The 25,039-nt window shown below is 52.4% G+C and overlaps 1 protein-coding gene across 1 annotated transcript in view; it reads left to right on the top strand.

Moving 5' to 3' along the window:
* Window positions 1-3,358: 3,358 nt before the first annotated feature.
* Window positions 3,359-25,039, top strand: part of CPT1A (carnitine palmitoyltransferase 1A) — a 63,720-nt gene continuing 42,039 nt past the window's right edge. The window contains exons 1-3 of the mRNA XM_082845394.1: window positions 3,359-3,491; window positions 20,288-20,441; window positions 23,031-23,170. Coding sequence (XP_082701520.1) covers window positions 20,301-20,441; window positions 23,031-23,170 — 281 coding nt within the window. The 5' untranslated portion in view covers window positions 3,359-3,491; window positions 20,288-20,300. The remainder of the gene's footprint in view (window positions 3,492-20,287; window positions 20,442-23,030; window positions 23,171-25,039) is intronic.

The raw sequence follows: 25,039 nt of genomic DNA, 5'->3' as shown, positions 1-25,039 counted from the left end.
CCACAACTACCAAAGCCCACGCTCCTAGAGCCCGTGCTCCACAACAAGAGAAGCCACTGCAATGAGAAGCCCGTGCATTGCAGCAGAGTAGCCCCCATAGCCCGTGCTCGCTGCAACTAGAGAAAGCCCGCACACAGCAACGAAGACCCAACACAGCCATAAATAAATAAATAAATAAATAAATAAATAAAAACTATCAGAGAGAACAGAAAGAAAAAAAAACTGAAAAAAATATATATCTCACTTATGTTACTGAAATGATACAGTATATTTATTTGTGTGTGTGTGTTTGGCTTTCTTTTGCTTAACATAAGCTCTGTAAGATTCATCCACCTTGTGTGTGTCAGTAGTTTACTCTTTTTCTGGCTGTGTATTATTACACTGTATGGAGAAACCACGATTTATTTAACCGTTCTACTGCTGATGGGCATCTGGGTTGTTTCTGGATTTTTGTCACCTTGAGCAAATCTTCTGTAAACCTTCCTGCCTGAGTCTTTGCGTGGACGTGGGTTCTCATTTCTCTTTGGTGCATACCCAGGAGTAGGATTACTGGGTCATAGGCCAAGCCCATTCAATTAAGAATTCATTGTCACTCTGAGGTCCTTTCACTGGCACATGGTCTAGCCGCCTTCGTTCTTTGCTTGCGTCTGCATTATCTCATTTTGTCCTCACCAGATCCCAGTGATGCTGGCAGAGCAAACATTGTCACCACCCTGATGTGGAATTGCTACTATTTACTCACTGCCAATGGGGCTCAAGGTCCAAGTTCAGAAGTGCGGAACTCCGCGATTATAAAATTGTTTCCTATGGGAAATAGAAACTGAGTTCCAAAAAGTCTCACACACTTTTGGACCAGAACCTGCTGGGAGCTGCCAGCAAGAAATGAGGCTGGCAAGGGTGGGTGGGACTCAGCTGTGCTCTTCACAGGCCCAGAAGGCTTTACAAGTTTTGTATTACAATTGTTTCTCTATTTTAGGTTGGACAATGGCATTGCCATTCTGTTTTTTATTTAAAAGGACCTTTATCTTTTTTTTTAGCGATTCCTACTCAAGAACTTGTGGACAAAACGACAAGATTTCTGGGTTTGCTTTAAAGAAATCAGAAAAAAAGAGGGACTAGTTCAATATCCGAGTAATAATAAAAACATTACACGCATTTTTTTTAAAAAGTGTTCTTTATGGCCACAATAGGCGGCTGCTACAGTGTGTTCCAATCAAATCCGGGAAGAATTTCAAAAAAACAGAGCTTAAGAAAGATTACTTTCTGAGGCAGACTCTGGGATATTTTTGGCCCCAAGGGAACTCAGGATCCAACCAGGCCGGAGCTCCCCAGGGACCTAGTTCCTCAGTTCTGTATTAATAGCCACCCCGGGGAGCTGCAGTCCCAAGGAACAGAGCTCAAGAAGGGAATGAGGCCTCCACCGCTCTCGGCTGGAGTCGCCAGCAGGCGTGGGCTCATTATCGTCCCCGGAGAGAGTCCAGCCTCTGGAGCACAGGTGAAAGCGGAGGCGACCGCGGTCCCTGCCCCTGCCCCTCCCGGCCTGCAGGTGACACTGAGGCAGCGCGCAGGGAGGGGTGCACCATCAAGGCCACAGAGCCCTGGGAACAGACGGACGCCGGGCCAATCCCTGCGGGGCGCACGACGGGGCAAGGAGGGAAGGAGAAAGTGACCTTGGGGCGGGGACCTGCAGACAGCTGGGGTTCCAGGAAGAGGAGGGAAGGGCATATGGGGTAGAGCGACAGTCCAACTTGGGAGGCACAACCCAGGAAGGTCCACAGGCTGGTAGAGGCGCGCAGGTGATGCTGGAGGAGCCAGGGTAGGTGCGGTGCAGCCGAGCCTCGGGGAAGTGTGCCTCGGCCCAGACCACCTGCCCTCTTGGGCCACGAGATCTTCGGGGTTCGGGGCCTGGGATCGCTCGCGGGCCAGACAGGAGCCAGCAGGGGAACGAAATCTCCAACTTCTAACTTCAAAGAAATGCTAATGAAAATAAGGAGAGATACTCCCCGCCCCCACTTTAGGATTGACAGCCAGCGGTGGTGATCTCCTGGAGACCAGGCCGCACTCCCACAACCGGGGAGGCAGGGGTGGGGGGTGGTGGACGCTTTTCCAGAGGGCAGCTCGGCAAGTAGCACCAAAATGTCACCAAGGTGTCTCACGTGCCCCTTGACCTGGCTGCTTCACTTATAGCGATCTACCGAGAGATGCAGGCGCTCAAAGATGCATATTGACGGCCCACACAGCTTCATTTGTGCCTGCTGCGGTGCACAGGGGCCTAAGTGTCCACGGGGCGCGTTACATACCGTGAAAGCCTCGGTCATCTCTGTGCCTCGACAGGGGATCCCGTCCACGACATAAGCCAAGTGAAATCAAAGGAGTGTTACAAACTGCACTCATCCTATGACTTCATTCAAAACAGGCTGGAGAGTGTGCGCCAGCAGTGCACTGGGGGCGGAGGGGGGTGCGGAACTAGACAGGACTTTCATTTTCTCTTTGAAACCCATCTGGAAAGACAGAGGCCAGCAGGGAGTTTTCGCCGCCCGGAGGAGCGGCTGACTTTTAGGAAAGCCCGGTCTTTGTTCATAGAACTGGTTATTTTATGGAGCACGTGCTGTATGCGGGACCACCCCCTGGGGCCTGGGAAGCATTTTCGGCAGAGATAGGGAAGGGGCTGCTCACGCCGCGGGAAGCGCGGACCTCCACCCCGCGAAGTAGCTGCAGGTGGCAGCTACTGAATAGTTTACTAAATCTTACCTGAATAGTTTAGTAAATCTTACCAAAGCCCAGCGAGGGAGCAATTTTTATCCCAGTTATATGAAGAGGGGGCTCAGAAAGGTCACTGGAATAGGCATCACCGTGTCGGTGTCGCGAGCCACGCTGCCTCAAGATCCTATCAGCTGTCACCCCTGGGATAAGGTCCAATGTGGAGTGTGGGCTCTGAAATCAGACCCGGGCCCAATGTCGAATCCACCTTCTTAGTGTGATTGTGGGCAGTTCAGTGATCCCTTCTCTGACCCGGGCTAGGCTCAGCTATTTATAGGGGTGCCGTGAGAATTATACGGGGCAATGCCTATAAAGGGCGAGCTTGATAGTCACTGTGCTAAGCGCTTGTACGGGCATGGCCCTACTGAGTTGGCCCATTTTTCAGATGAGGAAACTGAGGCTCGCAGGGCGAGAAATCTCGTCCTAGGCATCAAGCTGGCAGAGGCGGAGGTGGCCTGCACCCCTGCGAGCCTCAGTTTCCTCGCCCGACCCGCTCCTCAGGGCGCCCCGCCCCTGCTGATGCCCCGCCCCGTTCGTCCAGGTTCCGCCCTTGGCCCGCCGAGCGCCGGGAGTCGCCGCACAGCCCCTCGCGCCTCAGCCAATCGGCCGCGGGCGGCGTCGGGTGCCTTCAACCTCGCCCGCTGTCCTCCCGCCCGGCGCTCGCTCGCTGCCTCGCTCACTCAGCCGCCGCTGCTGCTGTGGCTGTCGCCGCGTCTCTGTCCACCGACTCGGTAAGGCCGGGTAAGGCCGCGGGGGGGGGGGTGCTGGCGGGAGCCGGGGGCTGGCTGCGGCGGGGCCCAGGGCCAGGGGCGGACGGGGACTGCAAGGGCCCGGGCCGAGGAGGGGGGCGGGGGGCCGAGGGACAGCGGTTCTTAGAGAGCTCGAAACCGGAGCGGGGCGGGACTCCCCATACCCCGCAGTGGATTGGGTCTAGGGCGTCCGCGTCAGTGTCGGTCCGCATGCGGGCAGGTCCGGTGTGGCTGCGGGAGGGATGCTCAACCCTTCGGACTTAGCAGGACGCCTCCGGGCTGGGGCCAGTAGGGCCACCGGCTATCTTTCCCTTCCCATCTCACCGTCACTTCCCAGGAGTGGGTTGATTGGGTCTCGGGGTCTGCCCGAGGATCGGTCGGCCTTGCGAGCAGGTACTGTATGGGAGCTGGAGGGACGCTTGACTCTCCGGACTTGGCAGGATGCCCCCGGCCAGGGGACCCCAGGACTGCCGGTTCCCTTTCGCCAGCATCCCACTCCCCTCGCCGAAGTGGATTGGGTCTGGGGATCCGCGGTAGGGCGGTGGAAAGGACGCGACGGCGGGATGGATGCTGAGCCCTCGGGATATGGCAGGGCGCCGCGGATCCTTCCTTTATCTCGCCCCATCCCCTCCCCCTCCGAGAGTGGATTGGGTCTGGGGGGCCGGCCCGGGGTCGCGGGCCGGCCCAAGCGGGAGCCAGAGGGACGCTAGGGACTCAGCAGGGCGCCGCAGACCCCCTCCAGGCTCCCGACCCCCTCCAGGCTCCCGCCCCCGCAGCGCCGCCGTGGGGACACGCCCTTGGCGCTGGGACTCCAGGCGGTGTCCAAGCGCCCTAGGTGGATGCGAATGGAGGCGCCAGGCCTGGGTCCCCTCTTGCGAGCATCCTGCATCCCCCCATGCGGCGCGCGGTCTAGGGCAGGTGGGCGAGGAGAGCCTGCCCAAGGTCGCGCCGGGCCGGGGAGCTTGCCTTGCAGGGGGTGGGAGGGTGTGGGCGCTTCACGTGACCAGGCCTGGGCGAACTTGGCCTGCGAGCCCGGACGGCACGGTCAGGGCGGCAGAGCAGCCCGGGCTCCGGGGCCCCTATTCCGGCAGTCCCTAACCCCAACTCCCTGGGCAAGCAGACAGTTCCTTTCGTTTTGGAAAGGCTGTGGATCAGTGTCTTTATAGTGTAAATCGGTGGTTGACTCGCGTTAAAGCCGAACGGAACAAAGATGATCTTACTTTTTTAACTCCAAGAGTTAAAAATCTCGAGAAATCAGGTTGAATACAGAACTTAATATTCCCAACTCGGAGCTGCTTTCGGTTTCCTCTGTGCTCCATGTGATATTAAAATATTGAAGGGCAGATTTTAGTAGGAAACTGCTAACTTTGTAAGTCACCAAATAAAATCAGTTTAACCTTTTGAAAAGTGTATTTTGTTACACCATTTTCTCACACAGGCTTCCGGTTTCTGGTCATTCCAGATATTCAAGCATGCTTATTTCCTTCTAAACCACAAACCAAATGAATAAAAAAATGGCCGAACACACTGGTCTTTTAATTATTTTTTTTTATGCCAGCAAGCAATCACCCCCCCTTTCCAAATTATTTAAGGTGACTCTTAGTGAGTGTAAAACGAGAGCATTAATGCTGATGATAATGCTTATCGTTGAGGCGAGGGAGTGTTTAGTGGTAAGTGATAGGAGCTGAGTGCAAAATTCTCGTTGGAGTTTGGGGTGGTTCTGCCCCTGCGTGCCCGGGGGCTGCTTTTCGTATGTAAATGAACGGTTTCCTTCCAAAGATGTGTGGCTAGACCTGATCTTGCACATTGAACTCCATCTGAACAGCTGCTGGAATCAGAAACAGAGCCATCTTAAGGAGTGCACATACTTTGTATCAAGAGTGGCAGAAATTGGCGTCATGCACAGGCCGAAATAACCTTTCGAGTTTGTACTGAAAACAAGCGGCCTAACCCAGAGGTGAAAGGAAGAAAGCTGGCGTCGCTGCCGCCCGGCCTTGGCCCCAGATCCAGCCCCCGTGGTCACCGAGCGGTCAAGCCTGGGTCTCCGGGGAGTCCTGGGGCGAGGGCCCGGGCTTACGCAACCCTGGCCCCGCGTGCCCATTCATGGAAGCACAGTTAATTGTTCCTTGGGCTGCGCGGTGAGCCCCTTCCGGAGGCGCTCTGGGCTCGCGGGGCGCGGGGCAGCGTTTCTGGTGTGGGTTGCCTTCGGGCACACCAAGCTCTTAACTGTCCCCAAACTTGACCATGCAGGGCTCGGCCTTCCCACCCAGAGGCGCTGCATTTCGCCCGCTGTTGCCGGAGTGGCAGCGCCGCCGACGCGCGCCAGCTCGCTCCGGAACGTGGCTCTGAGCCGGCCCGGTGGAACAGGATCTGAACGCCCGGGGCGCGCCAGGCCGGGGGCGGGGCTCGCGGTAACCTTTCCCCTACTTTTCTCAGCCGTCACGTGACGCCCGGGGGGGGAGGGGCGGGCCGCGCCGACCGCAGCTGCTGGCAGTGCCTGTGAGGACGCGTTCCAAGCGAGCAATTAAAGTTGCAGCCTGGAGTCTAAAGGCGGTGGGAAGGTGGGAGGCGGAAACGCTTACCCGCTCCGGCCCGGGGCTGGCTCTGCACTTTGATCCAATGCATTTTTTCCTTTGTTGGAAAAAATGTTTAGTCACTCTGCATGGTTATTATTGGCAGACCTGACAGTTCAGTTACCGGTGGGCGCCTGCACTTTGAATTCCGGAAAAATTGCTGCTTTTAAGAATAAAATTGTTCAAGCTGGTGTGTTTCAAATGTGTTTCGGAGACTCTCCCTCTTACTTTAACGAGACCTCTACTTTCTTCGAATGGCTTGAGCCCCTCTCGAGCTTTTCCGGCGAGGACTTTTCTGTTTTAAAAATAAGTACTGCAGGCACACGGTGCAAAATGAAGGGGGTGCAGGTGGGAATTCAGCACAAAGCTGGCCTCCTCACCCGGTACCCCTCCGCGGAAGCTACCACTATTAAGTTTCCTTGACAACTGTAGAAATAGTCTAGGCTGTACAGGGCATTAAAAAAAAATGTTACAGACATCTCACAGCTTCATCAACATCAAATCCTACTGCCAAAGAAACAAAGCAATGCTTTATAAAATACAGAATTGGGAAGAATTAGGGAAGCAGAGGCCAAACTTTCATGGATATGTAAGTAAAATAGCCTTTTTGAGGGGGTTTCCTTTGCATTATATTTGTACACAATTATATTTATGATCTATATAATTATATTTTGAAAGATGTTGCATAAAATAGGCAATATATGAATAATACTACCAGCCTTCAACAGTTCATCCTAACGACATGGTAAAAATATGGATAATCTAAAGGAAGCTCTTAAAAATGTCTGTTACTTAACACAAGGAATATTTTCTGCTTGTTGATTTCTGATATTCTGCTGCGTTTTGTGAACTTTACCTTTTACGCCAAGCAAATATTAGGTGACTGAGAGCCTCAGTTCAGTGGGATGTCCTTTAGTTTTTTTGCATGTGAGCTGTTTTTATGTCCAGGAATGTTTAGGGAAGTTAATAATTGAAAGCAATTGTGCTGCCGAGTGCGGTGTGCCTCTTCAGGCGTACAGTAGGGTAGTGGCCACTATGGAGGGTTGGAAAATAGGGTAGCTACGCTCAGCTTACGAAGGCTTATCGGCTAATTGTTGGACACCGAGTTCTCTACGTAAAAAGGAAAGGAATCGTTCATACACTCCATGTGGTGGTTCACTCACCCATCCCAGGAATCTGAGGGTCATCCTAGATTCTGCTTCCTAAATGGCTCTTTTTTTTTTTTTAATATTTACTTATTTATTTGGCTGTGCTGGGTCTTAGTTGCGGCATGCGGGATCTAGTTCCCTGACAAGTTTGTATTAAAAGCTAGAGTCTGTCATAGAGTGAAGTCAAAGAGAAAAACAAGTACTGAATGCCAACACATATATGTGGAATCTAAAAAAAAAAAATGGTTCTGATGAACCTAGGGGCAGGCAGGGATAAAGACGCAGATGTAGAGAATGGACTTGAGGACACGGGGGTGGGAGGGTAAGCTGGAATGAAGTGAGAGAGTGGCATGGACCTATATACACTACCAAATGTAAAATAGATAGCTAGTGGGAAGCGGCTGCATCGCACGGGGAGAGATCAGCTCAGCTAGGTGCTTTGTGACCACCTAGAAGGGGTGGGCTAGGGAAGGTGGGAGGGAGATGCAAGAGGAAGGGGATATGGGGATATGTGTATACATATAGTTGATTCACTTTGTTATACAGCAGAAAGTAAGAACATTGTAAAGCAATTATATTCCAATGAAGATGTAAAAAAAAAAAGCTAACACAGAATAACCTTTCCTTTAAGAAGCCATCATATGCTGTAACTCGGACGTTGCTTTTTATGAAATAATACTTCATTTATAAGATTATACATGTATCACTGATTTTCCCAAGTGTCGGCCTCTCCGTGCCCTTAAAAAGATTTAATGCACGGAGTTTTGGTTTCTTTCTCCTTTTGCAAGCAGGCACTGTTGCGCAGAGTGAAGTACAGTAATGCTGCTGAAAGTTAAATGTCAAAGACGTTGGGCTGGGGTATCAAACGCAGTGGGAAGAGGAAGGATGGAAATCCACATTCTTGGAGGACTGCTGCTGGCCTGTGGCTGCAGTTGGGAAGGTACAGAGTATGTTCCTGCATTGGAGACCTAATGTGAGTTATGGGTAGCGTGCATACTTTATTTGACAGGAAACAGATCTTACGAATGGCGATGACATGTGCTCTAGCCGGCCCCCCCACACACACAGACGTCTAAGTGGCAGACCTGGAATTTGAACCCGGATCTGTGTTCTCCAAAACGTATGCCCCCTCCTGCTGACAGGCTGCTTCCCAGACCACGGTGCAGGCAGAGGGCCTGGGTGTTGGCACCTCCCCCAGCCCAGGGCCCACTGGATGTGACATTGAATCAGCTGTGTGTGTTTCTGGGTTTCCACTTCCTCATCTCTAAGGCGGTGCCTCTGACAGCTGTCATCCTGTCTCACAGGGGTTTTCTGAGGATCCAAAAGAGGCCAGGTGTGAGAGTAGCTTTGAGGGTGTGAAATGAATACAGCTTCCAGCAAACAATACCATGGCCGCAGGGTCTTCATGGCTGCACGCGGGCTTTTCTCTAGTTGTAGTGAGGGGGGGGGGGCTACTCTTTGTTGCTGTGCGCGGGCTTCTCATTGCGGTGGCTTCTCTTGTTGCGGAGTACGGGCTCTAGGCGTGCAGCCTCAGTAGTTGTGGCACGCATGCTCAGTAGTTGTGGCACGCAGGCTCAGTAGTTGTGGCACGCAGGCTCAGTAGTTGTGGCACGCAGGCTCAGTAGTTGTGGCTCGCGGGCTTAATTGCTCCGCAGCATGTGGGAATCTTCCCGGACCAGGGCTTGAACCCGTGTCCCCTGCGTTGGCAGGCGGATTCTTAACCACTGTGCCACCAGGGAAGCCCCGCAGTCGGGTTTTATGGATACGGCTGCCTTCTGCAGCCCCCAGATTGTAACGTGTGGTTTCACCAGTTCAACTGTACTTCTGGGTGCAAAGGAGAAGCACGTGCGTGGGAAATACAGGGCACCCCCTGCAAAGTTTTAGGGACGTTTGAGGGAACCACACCCTGGTGGAGAGGAGAGGTTCGGGGACTTCTCTTGGGTGGACGCATGCCTCTCCCAGCCGTTCTCGCTCAGGCCATCGTCCTGATGTTGGCCAGGCTGGAGGGGGTCCTTCTGGATGGACGTACAGAGAAAAACACCTGAAGAGGTAGTGCAGGTAATTGGGTTAGACAATTGTATTGGCAGGTTACGCCTGCCAAGACATTCTGTATTTTCTTTCTTTTTTTTGGGCCGCTCAGCACAGCATGCGGGATCTTAGTTCCCAATCACGGATTGAACCCGCGCCCCCTGCAGTGAAAGCGCGGAGTCTTAACCACTGGACCACCAGGGAAGTCCCCAAGACATTCTGTATTTTCTTTCTAAAAATGTGACCCTCGATGACCTTTCCCCAGTTCTTTTTCTTGGTGAAATCACATTTCTTTGTATTTAACTGATTAACCGTTACTTGTTGATACGGCACCGTATGAGTGTTACATTTGAGTTTGCTTTATTTTTACAGTACCTTGGTAGGCAGAAGCTGTTGTTTTTCGAGAGCCATAGAAAAAGGGATAATGATTCAGGTTTCCCCTCTAACCTGCCTTGACTCAGCATCTTTACCCTGTAAATGTGAACGGTTTATTATGATATACTTCACTGCGAGAAATGAACCGTGTGGCCCGTTTAATTAATGCGGCTATTCAGTGCTCTGTCATCAATTCAAGATGTAGCCATTCATAAACGAAAGTTCCTGCGCCTTGCCTGTGCACGAAGCCCTCCCCCAAATTTAAAGTGAGTTCTGAGTCTCATGTTCTTGCTTCTAAGATGCCTCCCTCAGATTAGGGAAATAATAATTTGTATTTGTTTGTGTATACACTTGCTGAACAAACACAAGAGCACAATTACAGAGGATCATGTCTCCAAGGAAATAAGGACTGGCCCGTGGTGTGCAGAGAGGTGGGGTGCCCACACTCTAGTGGAGAGGAGCCCTTTTATTTTTTCTTCCCGTCACTGCTAATTTTTGCCTGCATCTAACCTCTCACCCTCATTAACAGCAAAATGGCAGGAATACTAAATACTAAAGAGCAAAAAGGAACCTGAGAAGACACATGAACCCCTGGGCTGGTGAAGCCTTTCCAGAACCTTCCTGGTACTTTCCTTGATGTGCTTCAGGTGGCAGTGCTGAGGTAAACCTGGGTACCACCTTGGTTGTCAGGTATGGCAGGAACATGGTCTCCCCAAGTTGGAGCCAGTCCTGGAGGGCAGAATCAGCTTTGTTAGCTGAACCCTCCCAGGCGTTGGTCACCGGATCATAGAAGAATATGTGGTAGATGGTAAGATAATTGCTCTGCCCCCCGCTAAAGACGGTGCTGCAGATTCTTTGCCTGCCCTGGCTTCTCACTGGAGGTTTTCCAGGGGTGGCAGCGCAAGTGTCATCCAGCCTCACTCTGATGAGGGATACAGGCTGTGCTCCTGGAGACCCTGCCCGGCACTCGTGCTGCGCTAAGCTGTCGCTTCCTGTGGGTGACCTTTTCTCAGAGGATTTCCAGCTCAGCTGTTTGCCTCTAGATGAGGTGGATTTTAATAGAAGGCAGGGTCCGCTCCTGTGGGCCTGTGAACTGTGCAGTTCTAGTGGGAATACTGGAAATACTGGAACATGGGAAGAATTTTAGAGTTGGCACCCGCTGTATTTGTAGTTCCTGCAGTTTTACTGCTGGTTGCAGTCACATCATTTTGGTTACGACAGAGTGACCTAATTTTATATCTGTGTTGTAACGTCAGGAATCTTAAGGAGAACTTTGTGTGGAGTACTTACCCCCTAACTTGGTAGGTAAGAACGTGAGTTTTGGAGCTGGACCTGGGTCTGAGTCCTCGCTCTGCTGTTCGCTAGCTGTGACCTTGGGCAAGTTTCTTGACATCCAAGCCTCCGTCTTCTCATTTGTAGGTGGGAATAGCAGTAACCAATTCCTGGAGTTCCCGTCAGAATTAAACGGGGTAATGCAGGTAAAATACGGATCGCATTGGCTGGCACATGCCAAAGACTTTGGTAGAAAGAATATTTTGTATCTTCATTGTTAAAAGCACAAAAATTAATCTGTATGCCTTACCTATCTATCTACCTACTACCTACTTCTCTCCTTATCTGTTAATTTCATGACTGTTTTGAAAGGTTTCTGACAACACATAATTTATTATATATTATATTATTATATGCTGTAAAGGCTGTTTTCTTGGAAACCTGCTGTCACATGGCCAGTTTTTATTGTTTGTTTTACATCATAGAGGTGATTTTCACACCTCAATTTTCCCCAGGCCTGTTTTGAAGTCTGGCCCTGTACTTTCCATTGGGTGACCTTTCACCTCCTTTCCTGCTGCCTGTTGAGGAACCTGGGGGGGGGGGCGATGGAGGAGGACGGCTCTGAAGGAGGCCAGATGCCCTTGAGGGAAACAGGATGTCTTATGGATGACTTTTTAAAAATTAATCTATTTATTTATTTATTTACTGTTGGCTGCAGTGGGTCTTCGTTGCTGCGTGTGGGCATTCTCTAGTTGCGGCGAGCGGGGTCTGCTCTTCGTTGAAGTACGCGGGCTTCTCATTGTGGTGGCTTCTCGTGGCACGGAGCACGGGCTCTTGGCGCGTGGGCTTCAGTATTTGTGGTACGCGGGCTCAGTAGTTGTGGCGCACGCACTTAGTTGGTCCGTGGCGTGTGGGATCTTCCTGGACCAGGGCTCGAACCCGTGTCCCCTGCCTTGGTAGGTGGATTCTTAACCACTGCGCCACCAGGGAAGTCCTTATGGATGACTTCTTGATTACATGACCAGTGTTACGATTTGCAGGCCACTGACCTCTGAGGTTAAAGGCTTTTGTTAAAAGGAATTAGTTGTGGAGAAAGACGGCAAAGTGAACACATTTGACAAAGTACGGACCAATGTATTGGCCAGGGAGTTAGAGGGTGGCAGTGGGCTGTTAAAATGAAGGTCGTCTTACCAAAATTGAATGAGATGTTGCAGCATTTCCCCCCCCAGATTGTTCACTTCACGTTCACTGTTGGAGAATGTCTGTGGGCTCGTGGTTGGTTCAGAGAATTCAACAAGGATTCGTGTCCTGGGGAGCTTTACAGCTTATGTCGGGAGATTAAACAAATAACTGACAGGTGAAGGTCATTCGCCAGGAAGCGCAGCTGAAATGGCTAAATGTAACTGGTGGAATTCCTGTGCTTCCGGAAAGGAATTCCGAGGCAGGCGCCTGGGCGAGGGGAGCTGTAAGCTAGGTGTGAAGCAGGAAAAGGGAAATCAAGAAAGGTCCGAGGCATCCCGGCTCTGAGTCGGAGTTCACAGGCCACAGGGCATGACCGTGGGCCTGGCCAAAGAGGAGGTGACCGGGAGACTGAGCTCGGGAGGGCCTCGGGGATAGCGGCGTAATTCAAGACCAGAAGTGTGACTTTTAAAAACTGCAATAAATAGGTCGTCCTTCTCAACGGGAGTGTCTTATTCTGGATCTCGGTGTTTTTCCTGGAGCAGATTAGCATAAGGTGCTTAAGCGCTCTGGCACAGACCTTGGCGACTGACTCCCTCCTTTAGTGGCCCTCCTGGTTTCTAAGGCGGCACCATCGCACGGTTCCCACCGCGTTCAGCTGGGCGGGGGGGCAGCAGCGCCCAGGTGTGTCCCGGGCCGGCAGGTTTGTGCACGATCACCATCAGGTGGGGCTCCAGGTGGGCGCTCTCCACCTGATGTGGCCAGAAGTGGTTTCTGTCCTCCCAGGGGAAATAAACGGGTCCGTAGCCCCACGGCCGACATGCACACAGAGAGGGCTTTGTTTTCAGTAGGTTGGATCAATTTCTGGATGTCTCCCCGCAGCTGGGGGGTTGCTGCCACCAGTGGCCACCTCCAGTTTACCCCCGAGCTGGTCTGGCGGAGCACTGCAGGTGGCCTCACACCAAGCACAGCCCCCAAGGGACCTTCTCCCCCCACCTAGCCAGACCTTCAGCAGGGAGGAGCAGCCAGCCTGCGCTTCCAGAAGGTTCTTCCACTGTCCCCCTGTTCCCTCCAGTTCAGAATTCTCGTCCGAGGGCCTCCGGTAGCTGCCCAGTGATGATTTGCGAGAACAGCCGAGTGCAGAAGTGGAGGCAGTTGGTGTGTTTTCTTCTCCAGCCTCCCGAGAATCCGGGGCACAGGTGCACATCCTGTGGGTGGGTCCCTGGGGAAGCCACGGCTCTCCACCCAGGTGGAGTGGTACTGGGGGAGAGGGGCAGCATACCTTCCCAGGACAGCAGGTTCTGGTGCTGGCCAGCATGGGGTGAGGGATGGAGTGAGGACTGCCCTAGCCCGTCTGTGACCCGGCGTGGCAGGCGGTTGGAGGTGTTTCAAGGAGAGAGTTGGCCGGGAGGATACGGGAAAGATGCAAGGTGGGTTTTCAGTTGACTTGGTTTTGGCATCAGTGTAGATGAGTTTGGAGAGAGACTCATGTGCACAGATACAGGGCAAAGCCCTGGGCAGGCCCGGGTGCAGAGGGGCTGGAGGAGGACCCTCAGCAGATGCACTGGTAAGACAGTCTATGCACCTGGTGACCTTACCTGGAAGGGAGAGGAAGCTGGAGAGGGGGCCGGCGCGTGGACACTCAGGGTTTAGCTGCACACCGTGTGTGGGCATGGCAGAGCCCGCGCCAGCCCAGGGAAGCCGGGAAGGGGGTGCCGCCCGCTCGCCTGGCCCTTGGGGCCCTGCCGTACGCTTTTTTTTTTTTTTTTTTTAAATTTTTTGGCTGTGCCGCGCAGCATGCGGGATCTTAGTTCCCCGACTAGGGATGGAACCCATGCCCCCTGCAGTGGAAGCGTGGAGTCTTAACCACTGGACGGCCAGGAAAGTCCCCTAGCGCGCCCTTTGCCTTCACCCTGGAAGGTGGAAGGGATGCAGAGAAGAGGCTGCCCAGGGTAAGTGGCCCGGATCCAGACACGGGCCCCAGCCTGCCAGCTGGCCCCAGGGCCCTTCCTCTCCTGGTGTGTTGAGGTTCCCAGCGGTGCTGACAGTGACAGGACAGCCGTGCCAGCCTGGGCTGGTGCGCCTCAGGGCTCCAGGGATGCAGGCCAGGAAGGGAGAGTAGGGGACAGGGCAGTCTCCGGTCCACATGGCAAAGTATTAGTATCTGTTCCTTCCGGGAGGGGATATGTAGGTGTGATTCCTTGCTCTCATGCGTTGGCAGTAACTCCTGCTGTAAGACAGAAAACATCCTGCTGTGTTAATACAGTAAAGTTCACTGGGGCTCTTTTGCGGTCCTCATAATTCCTGATTTTCCATGAGTTTATTACTGGCGTGCCTCCTTGCACCTGGAGCAGGTCTGGCCTCTCCCGGCATGGCAGGCGGTTGGAGGTATTTCAAGGAGAGATTTGCCAGCAGTGGGGAGGCCATTCGTCAGCAGTGGCCCTTCAGCTCCAGGCACTTCTGCCAGCCCTGCGGGGTTGCTGACCTGATTGACTGCAGGGAAGTATCCGGAGGAACGGCTTGGCTCTCTGTTGGCGAGGTTCGCACCATTCTCACGGTGGTTTTCAGACTCTGGTCTGGAGCCCTCCACCCCTCAGGGCCAAAGGGAGGAAGAAGAGGGTTGAAAGGCTTTATCCACGAACCTTTCCTGTGTGTTTACATTTGAAGAAAAAGGTCCCCTCTGGGCGAGCGACCCAGGGGAGCTGCTTCATGTCCAGTGGCCACGGTCAGCCTTTGGGAAATGATGGTAGCTGTGTCTTTATCAATTACTCCAGCTGCTGCTTCGGGGCGACTCGAAGGTGGGAGAGGCAGGGCAGTGCGTTCAGGCTGCACCCACACCCACCTGGGTTGGGTGGAAGGTAGGAGCTGGGGGTATGACCTGCGAGGGTGCCCCAGGGCAGGGGGCGCAGTGACCCCACAGGCAGCCTCGCCCTTCCTTTCTTGTTGTTTCTGCAGGTGTGGTTGGGTGGGTGAGCAGCTATTGAAAGTTGGTCTCTGGGTGTGAGATTTAGCACCGGCTGCAGTGGATACGTGTTTTATTTCCTTAAACATATTTTAAGCAATTATTAGAGCAGATGACAAACATACAGAAGAGACACAGGTGAGAATTCCCTGGTGGTCCAGTGGTTAGAACTCTGTGCTTCCACTACAGGGGGCACGGGTTCGATCCCTGGTCAGGGAACTAAGATATCCCGCAAGCCATGTGGCATGGCCCCCAACCAAAAAAAAAAAAAAAAAAGAAGCACAGGCATAAGGATTCTCACTTGGTCACAGCCCAACTTCACCAGTTCTCACATATGGCATTTCCTACCCCTGTCCATCCTTCCCCCACCTCCAGTGGTTTTGAAGCAAATCCCAACATGATAAAAGATAAAAGTGCATTGGTAAATATTTCAGTATGTATCGCCAAAAGATAGCAGCTCTTACCATTCAATTAAAAAATAGTTTTCTAACTTTGATTGTAAAATGTGTGCATATTATATTTGAAACAGTTGTTTTCAGGCACCTGCAAAAAGTCTCATCCTGATGAATGATAACATACAATACACCATATATTTATATTTCCATGTGTATTGGTGAAGCAATGCATAGAATTTAATTTGAATCACAAAGTTGGTGATTTGACATTAAAAAAAGACAGCAGCTCTTTTAGAAAATAACCACCATATCACGTGACACCTAAAAGCATTTAATAGTAATTCTTAAGGTTATGAAGTAACAGTTGTTTAAAGGGGTCCTTAGCGTGAATGCAGAACTGGGGCCACATCGGGGGAAAGGAGTAGTAATGCACCCGCCTGAATTACATGTCTGAGGAGAGAAGGTTCAGATGCGTGAGTGTTAAATAGATAACACTTCTGTTTCATGAGACAGCGGTGTTTTTGTGACAGCTTTATTGGGAGATCATTCACATCCCATACCATCCACCCACCTCAAGTGTACACGTCAGTGATTTTAGTATATTCACACGTATGTGCAGCTGTGACCCCCATCAATTCTGGGACATTTCATCACCCCCCAAAGAAACCCTCCTCTCCTTAACCCCCACCTCCCCCCGGCCCCAGGCAACCACTGCTTTCTGCCTCTGCGGATGTGCCTGTTCTGGACGTTTCCCATAGGTGGAATCGTACAATACGTGGCCATCTGTGTCTGGCTGCCTTCACTCAGCATCATGTTTTCAAGGGTCACCCGTGCGGTGGTGTGTGTCAGCGCGTCATCCCTTCGTGTTGCCTGTAAGTAGCATCCTGTTGTATGGACAGGGCATATTTTGTTTACCCCCGTTCATCAGTGGGAGGGTGTTTGGGCTGCTTCCACTTTTTGGTTATTATGAATAATGCCGCCGTGAACATCACGTACAGGTTTGTGTGCAGACACACGTTTTCATGAGCATGAGCCCAGGAGCGGAATTGCTGGGTAGTGTGGTAACTCCACATTTGACCGTTTGAGGAGCTGCCAGACTTTTCCAAAGGGGCTGTGCCATCTGACATCCCGGCCAGATGTGCACGAGGGTCCCGATGGTTGTTGGTTTCTCCACATCCTCTCCAGCGCCTGTCATCGCCCATCCTTTTGATTATGGCGGTCCTGGTGGGTGCGAAGTGGTATTTTACTGCAGCTAAAGCTCTGCATTGTCCTGGTGGCTGCAGGGGGCAGTATTCCAAGGCTGAATGTTTGCAAGTGCGAGGCTGTGGATGCCAAAATCGAGGGTGGAGTTTTCACTCGATAGATTTGCAGAGGGAGCTTCTCAAGCCCTTGTCATCCGGTTCACTAACTCCTGCTTCTGGCTCAAATCGGGGGAGGCCGGCTCACGATCGTCATCCTGGCTCCTGCAAAACTAGAAAAACAAATTGTCCACCTGGAGGGCACTTAAGACTCTTCTATTTGGTTTTTAGTCTGAACCAATCAAAACAAGGAAATCACTAGTTAAATTCAGAGTTTTTTCATTTTTAAAAAGAATAATTTTTAGGGACTTCCCTGGCAGTCCAGTGCTTAAGACTCCATGCTTGCACTGTAGGGGGCACGGGTTTGATCTTTGGTGGGGGAACTAAGATCCCACATGCCACATTGTGTGAGCAAAATAATAATAATAATACAATAATTTTTATTGGAGTACAATTGATTTACAATGTTGTGTTAGTTTCTGCTGTACAGCAAAGTGAATCAGTTATACATATACATATTTCCACTCTTTTAGATTCTTTTCCCACGTAGGTCATTACAGAGTATTGAGTAGAGTTCCCTGTGCTATACAGTATAGGCCCTTATTAATTATCTGTTTTTCAAAGAGTTCTGATAAAGGCCTCCAGAAACGGAGGCTGTAAATATCCTTGTCTGTGTGCCCCTGCCCAGCAGAGGTTAGCTCCCCGAGCAAACACCGGACACATACCTTTGGAGAGAATTGGCTACAAACACTACATTTAGTCTACTGCCATTAATAATCCCTTCCTGTTCTGCAGAAAGCCCTTGAAAGATTTTAAAAATCATTGAGGGACTTCCCTGGTAGCACAGTGGTTAAGAATCTGCCTGCCAATGCAGGGGACACGGGTTCGAGCCCTGGTCCGGGAAGACCCCACATGCCACGGAGCAACTAAGCCCATGAGCCACAACTACTGAGCCTGCACTCTAGAGCCTGCGAGCCACAACTACTGAAGCCTGCGCACCTAGAGCCCGTGCTCCGCAACAAGAGAAGCCACCGCAATGAGAAGGCCGTGCACCGCAATGAAGAGTAGCCCCTGCTCGCCGCAACAAGAGAAAACCCGCGCACAGCAATGAAGACCCAACGCAGCCAAAAATAAAAATTAATTAATTAATTTTTAAAAATCATTGAAAGGGTAGCCAGTCACATAATTTTATTTGCTGTGATGCATGCTGTGCAGAATTCTTATCTTTGTAAGACCTGCTTCGTGCTCACCCCAAGGCTTTGATGGGGGGAGGGTTTGAGTTAACCTTCAGGCTCTGGAAACATCTTAAGAGCCACCTTGGGTAGCTTTTCGAGAAATTGATTCCAGCTGTTGGTTTAAAATGTCTTCAGAATTTTCAATTTACCTGTAGCGAGCTTTTGCTTAGAGTCGTGCTGCTTTCAAATGGGATCTGTCTTCATAGTTAGCCAGGCTCTGGACGTTTGCTCTGTGCCAGGTAAATAATGTGTAATTTTTTTTATCCTTCTTTTTGCCCACGCCACACGGCTCGCAGGATCTTAGTTCCCTGCCCAGGGATCGAACCCAGGCCCTCAGCAGTGAAAGCACAGAGTCCTAACCCCTGGGCCGCCAGGGAAGTCCCAAATAACGTGTAACTATTCTTGAATGCTGGACACATGGCACCAGGCCAAGGTTCCGTGAGGGGGGATGCAAGTTTCGCCGACTTGCTTTTTTTTTCTTTCAAGGTCATCCGAGCAGCGCTCTTGGGTGCCCATCCCAGCCACTCCCTCTGCCCCAGCATCTCCACGTGGGTGCCCCGGTCCATCCTGGGGTGAAGGCTCCACTCCCAGCCCACCCCGCGCTGTGGCCTTTCTGTGTGTGGAGGCTCAGTGGAGCCCACACGGTTCAGACCCCAGCCCCAGGGCACCTCCGAAACCTGTCTGGAGCGGGTCACCCTCCCCGTCCCCAGTGTTCCCACTCTGGGCCACGCTCTCCTGGAAGACCACCCCAGCTTTGTACTGGTCTCACTTCCTCACCCCACCTGCCCCTGGCTCCAAACAGCGGCCCGAGTGGTCTTCTTTAGGACAGACACAGACACAGGAACTGAGGCCCCTGACTCACAGCCCTGGGATACTTTTCCATTGCCCTTAGCATGAAACCCGACTGCCTCTGGGACTTCCCTTTCTGAATTTAGCGCCCACCTCGAGCCCAGCCACCCTGCACCTCCAGCCCTTTCCCAGGTCTGCCTTCAGGCCTGAAAGTCTTGCCCTCTGGCCAATCCTTCTCCTGGGCTTCCGTGTCACCTGGGAGGTCCCCTCTGTCACTCCCTCTTCTTTCCACCCCCTGTCTGAGCTGCAGGAGGGCAGGGGGACCTCAATCCTCCCCACGGCTGGCACATAGGAGGCACTCAGCACACTCTTGTTGAACAAACCAGTGAGTGAAAGTTGAGATCATTCGTCCTGATTTGCTGAAGACTAAGCTAGTTTGACTTTTGTAACTGGGTGTCTCTGAAACCGCCTTGCCCTTGATATTGACGGGTCCGACGTCTGCCCCCAGTGGGCTTATTACACGGGTAAATAAAGGAGACATAGCCTGCGATGGGCATACACACACGCACTCCCAATTTCGGATCTTTATTCTGGTTTGTTCTGGATTTTTAGCTCTTTATCCACGTGTGCTTGGTGCCACACGGTTTAGGAGGAGGTGGCACCATCGCCCGCCTTCAGAAGGTTGGCAGAGGGGCTGGTGCTGGGGAGGCCAGGAGGGAAGAGGTGAGGCAGGATCCCGCCAAGGAAGCAGGTGAAGGGAGACCGGATATACCCAGCAGGGGAAATGCAATGCACTTGCCTCTGCCAGGCAGGGAAGCCTGCAGGGAGGGCTGAGCCTGCAGCGGGGGAGGGAACGTGATACTGGCTGTTGACGGCAGTTGGATTCCTGCAGCCTCTGAGGAGGAAGGCCCAGCCTGTCTTGTCCACACCCCACCTCCCCCTGAGGGTTCTGTGCGTCTGGTTTTCGTGGAGTCCTTTGTGGAGCCTGAAGGGGTTTCTCGGGCAGCAGCCCCACGCGTACCAGGGGCCAAGGTGTTTGGCGTTGGTCCTGTTTTCCCACCGTTGATCCCTGAAGATAAGGGATCAGGGGCCATTGTGGACGCATTTGTGGACTTTCTGTGCCAGCCTCTAGGCTGGCTGGTGGGCGGGAATGGGATTTGCCTCCCATTTGCGGGGCAAGTTGCTAAACCTCCCCGGGCTTCCTGGGTCAGCCGGGTGTAGACTGGGCGGCAGAGTTGGGTGGATGGCGGGTAGTGGAGGGAGGAACGAGGGGTTCCCGCTCCTGGACTCTGCTGACCACCCAGCGCCTCTAAGCAGAGGCCGCAATTGTCTGTATCTGGCTGGACCAGCAGGGGAGGGGTGATGGCTAATCAGAGAATCGGGTGTGTTAATGAAAAACTTGTAATCTATCAAATGGGAGGAAACAATCAGATTCAGAATGGATTACGCTTCTCTACAAGTTAGAGGTTTTCTAACGTCCGGTCAGTGCCCCCTCCATGTTACGTTCTCCCCTTGTCTTTCCAGGAGCTCGATAACCATGGCGGAGGCTCACCAAGCCGTGGCCTTTCAGTTCACGGTCACTCCCGACGGAATCGACCTCCGGCTGAGCCACGAGGCCCTCAGGCAGATCTATCTGTCTGGACTTCATTCCTGGAAGAAGAAGTTCATCAGATTCAAGGTTTTCAGACACTTGCTTCAATCTGTACAGTATTCCCTTTATTGAAGTTTCAGCGTGTCAGAGTGGTAGTTGACACATCATGTATGTTTCCGTGGTCCTTAAGGCTTGTGAAACACTTTCCCACGGATTGCCTCGCTGAATTCTTGGAGAAATTCTGTAAGGCAGGTAGGGTGAATCGGGGCCCCGTAGGGCAGATGAGGAAATCAGGACTCGGAGAGGGTAAGTGACCTGCTCGGAAGAAGCAGAATAAAGGCTAGACTCCACGTCTGGGCTCCAAGTCCAGAATCCCCTCTACACCTTGTAGGAAAAGGCTTGTTTTTCAGCTGTGTGAAACGGCAGCGAGTTTAACAGCAGTCTCGCCAATAAAATAGTCCAGCGTTGAAAAAGACGCACGTAAATGCAAATACAGCTAACCACTCATGCTCTCAATTCTGTTTACCTGCAAGAGTGGACATTTATTCACTGTTTTTAAGCACGTGTCTTGTTTTTAATTCACTTATGTAAAAAATTACAAAAGTCATGAACGTGCACGTACCCTTCGCTTAAAACTTCCCCGATTGTGCTGTTTAGGGAAACACTGCTGGGGAAGATCCCCGGGGTGCTCCTTCCCTGCTGCCTGTAAGAATAAATCCTTCCTTCTCCCGAAAAAGAGAAAATAAGAATCACAGAAGGACAAATGCATGTTTAAAAGAATTCAAACAAGACGAAAGCGCACCAGAAGTGTCTGCCCCGCTGTTCCCCAGTTTGTGTGTTTGTTGTCCAGTTTTCCCTTCAGAGGGCAGCTCCAAGGCGGGCTTTTGAAAAGGGACTTCCCTGGTGGTGCAGTGGGTAAGATTCCACGCTCCCAATGCAGGGGCCCCGGGTTCGATCCCTGGTCTGGGAACTAGGTCCCACATGCATACCGTAACTGAGTTCACATGCTGCAACTAAGGAGCCTGCCTGCCGCAATTAAGGAGCCTGCGAGCCGCAACTATGACCCAGTGCAACCAAATAAATAAATAAATAAATATTAAAAAAAGAAAAAGGCCCAGGAGCTAGGGTGGATGGGAACAGTGACCAGGGAGACAGTGGACCGGCCCCTGGGACCTGGCCAGGCTGGACAGGTGTTCCCGGGCTCTGCCAGAGGGGTCTGGGGCTCAGGTAAATGGCCCCGTCATGCTGGTCCCTTGTCGGCGCCAGCAGCATGACCCACCCGAAGTGGAGGAGGGCGCCACCTACAGGGGAAAGTGCCCTTTGCGCTCCTGACCTTGCTGGGACGCCTCCTTTTACCTACAAATGGAGGAAAGTAGAAGCTTGGGTGCCCCGGTGTGGCCGTTGTCTTAACCCAGTGTAGACGTTGTTCCCGGACTTTAAAAACCTTGTGGTACTGCCGAGGGGGCAAGACTAGCATACGAAAACAGTGCACAGCAAGGGTGCATCCTAACCACGTGGTTCCTTAAGGGACCATCTGATGCTCAGAGGAAGCCGGGGGGGGGGGGGGGGGGGGGAGCGCTTGCATAGCTGCTGCCGGTCAGGGAGGTGTGGTGAGCAGAGACCTTTAATCTAGAAACGTCCTCCCTCCATTTTAATTTAACGTATGTACCTGTTTATTTCACAAGAACGGTTCAGAGAACACCAGAAGGCCCCCCTGCACCCAACCACTTTGTTTAAAAGCTTTTGTGATTCTCCATTATGAGAATAACACGTAGGGATGTGTAAGTCTCTTCTGAGAGAATTCAGATAAAGCTTTGAGAGTTTTTTAATCTATTATCTTAACTATTATCATGGCTTCAGTAAGATTTTTTTTAAATTTTTTATTTATTTTTAAATTTTTAAAATATTTTGCCTGTGCTGCGTGGCACGCGAGATCTCAGTTGCCCGACCAGGGATCAAACCTGGGCCCCCTGCATTGGAAGTGCAGAGTCTTAACCGCTGGACTGCTGGGGAAGTCCCAAGATTTTTTCATTGGGAGTTTTGAAACATACGCGAAAGTAAAGGGGGTGATAAAGCCCCACTGCTGTTTCCATAGCTGTCAGCGCGTTGCCAGTTTGGGGTCATGTGTCTTCCTTCCCCCTCCACTGCTCCTTTTTTTTTGAAGGCAGGCCGGGGGAGCTTTGGATGAAGCATCTTACGGCAAATTCTTGACATGAAGTGAGGTTTCCTGGAAATGCCTCGGGTTGAATGGTGTCTGATTCAGGAGCAGCAGGAGGGGTGGTTTTGGAGTTGGGGGGGGCTGTCCAGGCATCCTGGGTGTAGCACGCTGGGGAGAGGACATCGCGGTTGGCAAGGTGGCCAGTGTCCCGAGCCAGTCTGGGTGAAGCTCGGGAGTCTGCATGTTAAAGTAGTGCTTCGGGTGAGTCTAATGTCCTGGGGTCACGCTCTGGGGGACCGTTTTAGGAAGGGTTTTGGCTCAGGAGTAGAGGAAGGGAAGGAGCTGGACAGAAGTCGGAGCAGCTGGGGGCTGGAGGCTCTGGGGGACGTTTCCAGTAGTGATAGTGTGGCCGCTTAGCTGCCCCTGTGTGCAGACCCCCCACCCCTCCACTGCCTGCCAGCTCACGGGCCCCCACCACCAGGAGGGACGTTGCTCATGCTGTGCGTGTCTGTGTTTAGAATGGCATCATCACCGGCGTATACCCGGCGAGTCCCTCCAGCTGGCTCATCGTGGTTGTGGGCGTGGTATCAACAATGTACACCAGGATCGACCCCTCTTTGGGAATAATTGCAAAAATCAATCGGACCCTTGACAGGACGTAAGTAATCCTTTCAAATCTCCAACCGTCTAGGGAGTTATTGACTTCTTTGCTGCTGACGTTTTCATGTCTTCTCGCACGTCATGGCTGTTGTGGATTCAGTTTGAGGCTTTTGCTGTGGTTGTCATGTCGGCTTTCTCCCCGTTTCCTGGACTGGTATGAAGGTCCCCTCGGGAGTTTGGGGACCCTTGTGGCCCTTTCTCTGGAGACCAGGGACAAGAAGGGCAGCCTTGGTCCTGGGGTACCCGCCAGGACATGTCAGGGCCCGAGGTGGGAGCCAGCAGTGGCAGTCAACTTAGCCTGGCCAGGGGGACCCTCGAAACGAATTTCTGCCCCAGGAGCTGGTTCTGGACAAGGTCTCTTCCCTGCACTGGGGTCTGTCCTGGAGTTCTGGGACCCTGGGAACTGACCGCTGTCGGGGGCTCTGGGGAGACCTCAGCCCCTCAGCTCCCTGTCTTGATTGGCTTAGAACACCGGGGGGACCCCAACACTCTCTCCTGGTTGCTGTAGATTTTTCTAGAAGCTTTTTTAATACCATGATATTCGGCCAGGCGGGGCCTTGGGTTGATATTTTTCTTGCAAGGTACGTGGTGCTGGGGTCTCATGCCAGAATGTTGGCCGTGCCCTCGAGGGCATTTCTGGAGCCCCTCTTTCTTCCCTCCGGTCCTGGGGGTGGCCCTGGCTCCCGTGTAGCCTCTCCTGCCGTTTGGCCCCTGCGCTGCAGTGACCTCTCTCCCTGGGGTCTCCGACATGAAAAAGTGAGGAAATGTTCAGAGGTGCAGATTCCTGCCCAGAGTCACAAAGAGGGGAAGTGGGGAGCTGGAATCCAGACCCAGCTCCGCGTGGTCGGACACCTGTGCTTCCTTCAACGTGCCCTGAGCCTCCCCTCGGAGAACCTTCTTGCCAGGCAAACGCAAAAAACCAGCACCTCTGGGGGCTTCCCTGGTGGCGCAGTGGTTGAGAGTCCGCCTGCCGATGATGCAGGGGACACGGGTTCGTGCCCCGGTCCGGGAAGATCCCACGTGCCGCAGAGCGGCTGGGCCCGTGAGCCATGGCCGCTGAGCCTGCGTGACAGGCTCTGCAACGGGAGAGGCCACAACAGTGAGAGGCCCGGGTACCGCAAAAAAAAAACCCAGCACCTCTGCCTTACTGGTGTTTGAGTGGCCAAATGATGGGACATACACAGGGCTGTTTCCATTACCCCATTTGTGATGGCGGCCGTGGCTCTGGAAGGCACATTTACAATGTTTGTTTTGGCTGTACCAAGCAGCTTGTGGCGGGATCCTAGTTCCCCGACCAGGGATTGAACCCACGCCCTCGGCAGTGAAAGCGCCAAGTCCTAACCGCTGGGCCGCCCGGGAAGTCCCGTGGAAGACATATTTTTATCTTCTGGTTGGAAAGTACTCGTGCCTCCAGCTCAGCTGTGGCTGTCCCCTGCCAGACCTTTGATCCTGTTCCTGTGTTGCTTGTTAACACCGGAGGACATCGTACGTCTGTTACTAGGGAAATAATAGTCCCCAAGTCCTCGCCCCGTGCTTGGGCTTTGCTTTTCGCGCCACGGGTTTTGGGAGGCAGGTGGGGTCTGTGAGGGATGGGGTGCATCCCAGGTGTGTCTACGGGGTCCCTGGGCCGTAGCTACAGGGTCGGGGCTGGGCCTGAGCTAAACAGATGAACTTCTGGGCCTTTTACTAAATCAGTTGGTTGTTTGGATTTGAATATCGTTCTTTCAGAAAAGAACAGGAAAGTAACATGGCCAAATGTGACATAAAGGAAAGCTCCCAGCTCAGGACTGAATTTGACTCCGATCACTCTAAAGAAATGATTAAGCGGTTTTAAGCGAAAGGTCTGAATCTTCTTACGTTGCTTTGA

The sequence above is a fragment of the Leucopleurus acutus genome (genome assembly GCF_964270905.1).
Source record: "Leucopleurus acutus genome assembly, chromosome: 8".
Lineage (NCBI taxonomy): Eukaryota > Metazoa > Chordata > Mammalia > Artiodactyla > Delphinidae > Leucopleurus > Leucopleurus acutus.
Note: the sequence above shows the minus strand (reverse complement) of the source record. Positions and strands in the feature narration are given on the sequence as shown.